General features: G+C 43.3%; 1 protein-coding gene across 1 annotated transcript; it reads right to left on the bottom strand.

The window, feature by feature from the left end:
* Positions 1-6190: 6190 nt before the first annotated feature.
* LOC149333107 (PI-stichotoxin-She2a-like) lies at positions 6191-8247 on the bottom strand. Its single transcript, XM_089558563.1, has 2 exons — positions 8147-8247; positions 6191-6454 (listed from the first exon to the last, which is right to left on the bottom strand). Exons 1-2 carry the CDS (start codon positions 8202-8204, stop codon positions 6213-6215), a joined length of 300 nt encoding a protein of 99 aa, XP_089414689.1. The 5' UTR covers positions 8205-8247; the 3' UTR covers positions 6191-6212.
* Between the last annotated feature and the right edge of the window lie 618 nt (positions 8248-8865).

Consider the following 8865-nt stretch of genomic DNA (forward strand, 5'->3'; position numbering starts at 1 on the left):
TAGTAAATAGTTCTGGTGTATTAGGCGCCATTCGCAGGGCTACAAGAGTGCTCGCGCGATACGCTTGGACTTTCCCAAGCTGCATCCACCACCTGTTCACCTATGATCGAGGTTGATCATAGTCTGTGGTGATGGTATCCTTCCATTCAGCACAAACCTAGAACCTGGCGCTGCTTTCAGTGCAGCTGGAGAAGCGAGCGTCCCAACCCTGCCGACTGTCATCGTCACCCTAGCCACGAATAGCAATACAAGTTAAGGCAGTATTCCTGAGAATTGTTAGAATCGAAAAGTTGCTCCAATAAAAACATTGGTATTATATATGACTACAGAGCACAAGTTACACAAAATATAATCGCGTACAAAACTAGAAGTGAAGCACAGCATGGCGTTTCTTCACAGATGACACATCGTCTCACTGTCAGGGATAAAAAATTATAAGAACACCCAGTACGGAGCACAATCCTAGGTATTTGACAACAGATAATCGTTTTCCAGTTTATGAAAAAAATTTGATCAGGTCTGACATCAACAGCAATTTTATTTTCCAAATTATTGCGCCAACATATTCTATCAGTCGCTCACCATATAGATTTTAGTAAAAGAAAGAATGAAATTGTTAAGAGTGAAGTTTCTTCAATATCATAATGGACAGTTAAATGCAGAGACAGGAACAGGGTTCTTGTTTCTAATTGAGCTTTGCGTGCAACGTGCCGTTCTTTTTCCAGCTCTTTTTTGGAGCTATAGGAGACTTGGGGCTCTTGCCTAAGATTGCACTTTTCATAATTATGCTGTGTGTGCAACGTGCTGTTTTTTTTCTTGGTCTCTTTTGGAGCTATAAGGCACTTGGAGCTCTAGCCTAAGATTGTACTTTTCATAACTTCAGTACTTTTCTTAAGCTATTTTTCAGTGACGACCAGATCCGAGCAAATAGTGAAGTGTTTTACCTGGCCAGTGCGAACAGGAACTATTAAGGCTTCAAATACGCTTCCATCTGAGATGCGATGAAATCATCAGTGCCAAAGCATTGCTTCACACGGTCGAAACGAATCAAGATATTTGTGTGAAGCTTGACCTTGACGGTGACTATGGAAAAACTGTCGAAATAAAATAAATATTGCCACGCCTAGGTTTCAAACCCGCAGCGGCGCGAACACATCAGCTTCCCTGGCCAATGCAAGCTAGCACTATTATGCTATAAGCCGATGACGCCCTGTTTACAACTGCTACACACTCTCGCTTCGTACATTGCACACCGCCGCCTTCATCAACTATCATCTGCGGCGCAAACAAATCAGATGAGCTTAACCTCTAACAGAGCTTAACTTGAGTCGAATATCGTCGCCAGATGTGCCGACGACCCACCAAAGCTACTCAAACCAGGCTAAGCACATGATTTCGCACGTCTACATGTTTTAGCTACGTTAAAACCGTACCAGTTTTTTAGCTAGAAAATCTGAGGGCGCCTCCGTCATTCGACTGGAAAAAACGGCGCGTCTGGAAATGATTATGTACGCATGGCTGATTCGGCTCCATCAACCTGTGGCGACTTTTCACAAATTCAAAGTGTATGTAAAGCCAACAACAGTACTATCCGCATTGCATACGTCAATATACGCCGCAGTCGCAAACTCGGGGGTGATATGTGTTCATTAACATTACTTTTACAATCAACTTTTGCGCCTTGGCGTTAACAGAAATTAACATTACGTCCAATGGTCCTTTGTGCTGTTCTTTATCTGGTTTCCAGATATTTGCAGAAGCACGCACAGCAGGCAAATCAGAGGATGTAGCTGCATCTGTAAAAAAGTGTCTGCTGTGTACAATTAAATCTTCTGTCATTTTATTTATTCAATACTGCCAGCCTCCATTTGGTGGCCAAGGCAGGAGCGGTACAAGGAAACATGGTACATCGCGACAAAACAAGTAAGTGAGGTGGCTGTCTCGCGGACATCAGTATCAAACTTTTCCTTGGTAATTTTAGCGGTCTGTCGTCTCCCGTGTAATAGTGGGCAGTGCTTTCCTAAAGAGGTTGATTTTGCTGTCCCCTGTTTGGCATCGCGAGAGCACCTCTGTTTGATCGCCCATAATAGCACTGATAACCATTGTACCACAGCACGTTCGACATACGGACTACCGCATATGTCATTTAAATGGGGTATCCAGAGGACAATTCATGCGCTTACGCTTGAAGAGATCTTATCAAACCCTCTAGTGTTCTTGTGCACTGATGACGTCAATGGTCGTGCTCACAATCTTGCAACGTGGTCAGTTCTTATCCGACAAAAGCTTCCTAACAACTACTTATCTACTACTGCTTCACTCAGCCATCTAACCCGCCATCTACGGCGAATTGCATAAATAGATTTCTTTCGCATACTTTAAAATATTGGATAAATTATTAGCACAAAAAAACTGTAGAACATTGTTGGTCAACTGCGTATAAAGTTGACTATATCCGAGTAGTTGTCTGAGAACCACAAGTAGGCAGGTGATTCCACGCTGTTGCACTCATTACCTTAAAATATCTCGTGCATTCTATGCGTCATCATTCTCAAATGCGTTGCCATCAAGTGCAACCTGTCTAAATGTAAATTATATACTGAAAAAACTATCGCGTTCTTCTGTTTTGACCTGACTCAATCAAAAGTAGATGAACGCAATAGCTTGTTTAGGTTAGTTTTTTTACCTGTAAAGTATAAGCATGAGTTTAATATAAGTCCTTTAGTGTAAATTTTATTTGATGTTGCAATTTTTTCGCTAATTTCGCCTTTGTCGTGCCGTAGGCCCTTTGACGGTAAGTTTTTTATGTTCTTTTATTAGCGTATAGGTGTTGGCATATTCCTCGTGTTGATACGATTTGATGCACCGCGCTCTTTTTATCATTCACTATGAACATTGATGAGTGAAATTTTTGTTCTTACCGTGTTAATTTTGTTCGAATTCTGGTATGTATACTCATTTCCTCTTTTTTCAGTTTATAAAGCACTGCACGCGACTTATCACACTCTGACAAGCCTAATAAGGCTTTGGCAAGCTCAAACTTGTAAAGTGTTTTCCTCAGTGCGAAACAAACTGATTTATTGCTTGATTGGATCATTCATAGTATCAATATGCATTCGTAAATCAATACTCTGCATGCAAAGCCCACTAACGTCCGTAAGATGTTCTGAAGAAAATAAATAATTGGTTCTGCGTACAGAGACGAACATTGACAATAAACCAGAGTACCAAAGTATCATTTTATTTACTAGCTACGGAATTTCATTTTGCCACGCGTTTAGATTAGTGTTAATTAGCTCAGCGAATAATCTGTTGCTTATGAGAGGAATCGAGGAAAAAACATCCACTTGAAGCTGGAAGGGGGAAGTTTTTCGAGGATGGGCTCTGTGTTGCTTCAAACTTTGATGATCTCCAGCCCCGTCTGACTTTCGCCAAAGCAAGGACACCTGGTCTGCTTTATACGAAACGGGAGCTGCCACTCAGCATCCTTGGTGCTCCTGTACGGAAAAGAGTGTGAAACGAGCAGTTCAGAAGCACTCACGGAAAGGTGCTAACGAAATGTTTTCAAGAAAAGGAAGATTTCTTAATATTAACAAGGCAAAGATGGGACACTCTCAATTAACTCAACGCACTTTATCAGCTTCTGCGCCACCAACCACAATTGTAGCATATAGACTTCGCGTAGATTTCTTGCAGCCTACAAAGTCGACATAACCTTCACAAGAGCATGGCTTATAACATTTCAGTGAGTTTAGCTAGGATGCTACCAATATGGGCCTGAAAAGAGCACAGCGATTGTTTTTCTGCTCTTTGCATTGGACTGCAAACATCTTCATGTAGTCGCGTCGTGACTGTTCCGTGACGGCTGAGCAGCCCGGCTTACTGAGGGTGGTCACATTTCATAACGCTGCCTAGCGAGTTTTCTTTTACAGTGACTACTGTCAGACGCCAGTTCCAGGGTTTCGGGTCGGTGTAGTAGCATTTGTATACGGCGTAACAGGAGGGTGGTAGCCATAGAAGGAGTATCGCATGAAGAGCGGAGGAGTGCATAACCGGAAGGTGGATGCCACGGGAATCACCCGTGGATGGTTATCTTCAAAGAAAGAGGGATGGTATGGCGGGCGCGAAGGCGTGTAGCACGATCCATCTGCGGCGGCTGCTACTACACAGGCCGCCCGAGGAGAGGCGCAGCGGCGATGGCTACTCCGGAATGTTGCGGAGCGTAATGGCGAAGAACGAGTATATGTGGAACACAAAAAAGAGCGCTCTATAAGTGTAAAGATTAGCAGCTGCTATGACCTTCTCTACCTGAATGTATCGTGAAAAATGAACACCTCAACAGCGGTCGCTCAATATCGTGTTATGCAGCGGTAATCGTCCTGGGAGTTTATCCATTCGAATGTACCAGCCGCGGTGGCTCAGTGGTTACGGCGCTCAGCTGCTGGCCCGAAAGACGCGGGTTCGATACCGGCCGCGGAGGCTGAATTTCTATGGAGGCGAGATTCTAGAGGCCGATGTGCTGTGCGATGTCAGTGCACGTTAAAGAACCCCAGGAGGTCGAAATTTCCGGAGCCCTTCACTACGGCGTCCCTCATAGCCTCGGTCGCTTTGGGACGTTAAACACCAATAAACCAAAACCAAACCATTCGAATGTATTCCAATGAAAAAGAATTCTTAGAGTGCAATAATGCGCTATTAACTGTAGTCAGTGCGAATCGTCCGGGTGTAGACTGATTTAGGTCAAATTGGGGTCAAATCCTTTATTTCATGTTTAGTCACACACCGCGGTGGCTCATTTGCGCCGGGAGCGGTCGGCATAGGAGCAGGACTAAATATGGAAGCCCACCGAGATGACGCATGAAATTCGTCACCGCCCTCGTGATCCTCGTCTCTTGCGTCATTCATTCAAGGGATGACTGGCCCAGCCCGCTTAAATATAAAATTTAGGCGGTTAAAGAAACAAAGAGAAAACAGAGATCAAATGAGTACTACCTTATAAGGCAGACTGCAATTGTATGAAAGTTTATTCCACGGAGCACAGTTTTCCAGACTTCTTCTGCGTCAACATTAGTACGATCACGTGGATTTTAATACAAAAATTTCAGTTTTTGTCTCATCGCACACGTCGTGTCTTTAAAACTATTCTATACAGATTTGTCTTTGAAAACAGAAAAATACGAACATACGATTTGTGCACGTGGATTCTGCAGCATGTTGGATATTGCATACCTAATAAAGCTCTATATTGAACGATAAACTGACTACATTTTTACTAAATAATTTTTTTAGTTTAGTTTTAGGGGGCAACACTCTATGCGCAAACTGAAGACCGTCAACATCGAAGGTCAAATCAAACCAAATCAAATCAAATCTTCATTTCCATCAGGTGCTACAGATGGAGGGCTACGGAAAAAAAAGCTGCCACATGGCGGCTTGACGAGTCCGCAGCCCCATATATAAGGCAGCGTCTAGACAGCACCAGATAATGAACAAACGATAAACAAATCAAGAGACTTCATCAGTGCATAATAAAGGAAAACAGGAAAAGGTGAGCCCAGCTAATAAGTTTTCTTAATCGGTAATGTGAATCCAAATATCGTGCCTCAAAATATGCATTTGAAAACTCGTTCAGATGAATTTTCCGCATTGCAGATATATAAAATTGTGTCGCTCCGCCTAGTGTTGCCGCGGAAATCACTGCTTCTACGTCATGAAACACACAAACGGTGTCTGTATTTATTTGCTGTATTAGAAAGACGAGCGGCGATATTTTACAAACGTGCCCGCGAAAGCCAACTCAACCAGCTTTCAAATTAATATTTTTCAGTTTGGATATTTCAAGCCACATTGCCAATTAAGAAAATGAAAAAACTGTGTTCACCTTCGACGTAGACGACCTTCATTTGGGAACAGCTTGTTGCGCTCTGAAATCACAAATAAAAAAGTTGATTAGGTAAATTTAGTTAATAGACCGTTTATCATAGAACTTAACTCCATGCATAATATCCGCCATGCTGCAAAATCCACCTGCACAAATCACACTACCTTTTTGGTTTTTCACCGAAAACTCTGTATCAAATTATTTGAAACACTCGGTATTTTTGTAACCGAGATACAGCTCCTCAAACAGTTTAGGTGGCACCTACAGTGCAAACTGTCTTGATACGCGATCGCAGCCATAGAAACTAACGCAATGTGTAATTATTTTTGGTTCAACCAATGGCATTTACATACGCCGTAAGGAGTGGTTTCAGAAGCAAACGAGAGTTATTTTCGGACTCACAACCGCAGCGGCTCTCGCATTCTTCGAGCGTTTCGAAGTTGTTTCCGTTGCCCCGGCAACCACCGTAGATGAACGGCAGGCAGGTTTCAGTATCTTTGTCGAAGTAGTAGTAAGGGAAGTAGCCTCTGCAAGGACCAGGATATCTTGGCTCGTGGCACACGGTATCTCTGCCTGCATGGAGGGTACAATACGGAAGCGCTAATTAAAAACGCCTTCGTTACAAATAAAATTCAGTTATTGCATCAACTGCTCTGCTGCACATTTCTGGAGATCGTTCTCTTTGGCACTGTTGGGATAAAGAGAAACGGTGAAATGTTACGTATCACAAAAACAAAGCTTGCTGTATTTCAGAATCCACATTAAACTTGCTTTGTACAGGCCGCTGTTCTGTACAAAAATCTATTTTGTGGGATCGTCAATTCACGCTGTATCGGCAAGAAATTTGCGGTAAAGTCGAAAGAGTTTTCTTTGCGCGGATCTCTGAATCCATGCCACACCACTATAAACCTCCCAACGGCCATCACGGAGTCCTTTTTCGCCTCTGTGTGTCTAGTTTCAAACGACTCATTGGAAAAATTTTACAGCATAAATTCCAGTTTTTTTAGGGAAAAAAGGGGCGGCCGAAAAATCATCAACATCTTTACAAAGACTCGTTAAATTGATTTTTATTACTAATAAATATTTGACGGTTTCGAAATTTCGTAATTAAAGTCTCTCTAATAGGCAGATGCAAAGTATGGAATTACAACCTCCTCTTAGGGCGCAGCACCAAAGGCGCACGTTTTCTGCCATATTACACATGCTTTAGAGGAATATTGGTATCGTGTTCGCGCTATAGTCAGCTTGCGTTAATGCATCTTGACACTACACTTCCCCATTCCAGTGTCTGTTGACCTGCTGGCTATGGTTCGCATATTTGTCCATACCATGCATTGCTTTCAAATTGAAGCAGTTATGAAATAAACGTATCCACTACACTAGATGAGACGCCGCGGTGGCTCAATCGTTATGGCGCTCGGCTGCTGCCCCGAAAGACGCGGGTTCGATCCCTGCCGCACCGGTCGCATTTCATTAGAGACGAAATGCTAGAAGCCCGTATACTGTGCGATATCAGTGCACGTTAAAGAACCCAGGGTGGTCGAAATTATCCGGAGCCCTCCACGAATGCCTCCATCACAGCCGGAATTGCTTTGGGGCGTTATACCCGATAAAACTAAAACCAATTGGACTATGCTTTCCAGTTTACAGCAGCATGCTGAGCAGGTATAGATTTAATCGCGTTACATGCAGAAGGGAAAGCAATTCTGTCCTATAATTTCCTCTAGCATACAAAGGGCAAGCTGTCATTAGTGGACGACAGGAGTGGTAACTCCTGTTATTAACTTGCGTGCCAGAGCAGATAGCAGAAAAAGTCTTCCTGCTGGGCATTCATGGGTACGGTATACCGAGAAGATAAGTGGCCACTTGTCATAATATACAAGTAATCTGTACACAACATTCTTGTTTTTAATATATGGCACGGTTACGCTTAAAACCTCTCAGGCAATGGCAAAAGTGTAAGCTTTGTTAAAAGAGTACTTGCCCAATATCACCGACTCCTCTGCGCACATAGTACAAACACATCTCTATTTCACCCCCTGGGAAAACGGAAACAAAAGACCTTCCTGCCAAATAGTGTGCATACAAAGCGTGCAATCGAATTCGAGATAGTCGCTAGAAGTCTTTGGCGATGTCAGCGCTGAGTTCCGACAGGCCGGCATCAACTTAACAAATCGAACACTTGGCGCTCGAAGCCGATTTTAGCCTGCCGTATTGAACGCGACTGCCACGTGCGGAAAGCATTTTAGCGACCACATAACTCACCCAATGCAGCGCCACAAACCGCCAGGAGTACGAGAAATACCATGGTGCGCCCGTACATAGTGGAATTCACTGGTTCTGAAAAAAAAAAATCTGGGAGCTTACAAAACCTGCAGTCCGTGAGAAGCTGCGCTTCCGCGTTGAAGACAAAATCAGTTTCTCCCGAGGCTGTTTTCGAGAAGTTAACCGTCCAGATCCGTGCACCCAACCATATGATTGTGGGTGCACTTGTTTACTATCGCAAGCGATGTTTACGCCTGCACGTGCACATAGAAAATGTGAGACTACCTGCCATATTTGTGCGTGTCATTCTTACCATCATAGCTGTTTCGCACTCGAGCTCAGAATCAGCGGACACTACGTCGCTACAATTCAAAGCCTCCTATTGCGAACTATGGCTCACTTCCGAGACCACACAATGTAACTTGTCTTCGCATACAGAATAAACCTTTTTACAAGCTGGAATGGGCCAGTTGGTGTAACAATGCAAGCAAGTGCATCTGTTAGCTAAATGTATGTAAAACTCTGTCTGCACACATTATCCTAACCATCCTTGATCCTCACCAGCCACACTTCACCTTTCAATTGCCTATGCGGCGTTTTGTACATCCTCTTCAGCTTGAAGCGCGTTATCTACTTCGACCGCTGTCGCTACCTCACTAACCTTTTAAACTAATACATAATATCTGTAGAATTTATTGAATGACAAAACTCAGACTAGT

This window comes from Amblyomma mixtum, chromosome 8 (genome assembly GCF_055824585.1).
Source record: "Amblyomma mixtum isolate Tamu chromosome 8, ASM5582458v1, whole genome shotgun sequence".
Taxonomy (NCBI): Eukaryota; Metazoa; Arthropoda; class Arachnida; order Ixodida; family Ixodidae; genus Amblyomma; species Amblyomma mixtum.

Bases quoted from the DNA above. Each gene is read 5' to 3' on its own strand.
- LOC149333107 (XM_089558563.1), bottom strand. From the start codon at position 8,204: ATGTACGGGCGCACCATGGTATTTCTCGTACTCCTGGCGGTTTGTGGC. The intron at 6,455-8,146 runs GTGAGTTATGTG...CCCTCCATGCAG, and splicing joins GGTTTGTGGCGCTGCATTGG to GCAGAGATACCGTGTGCCAC.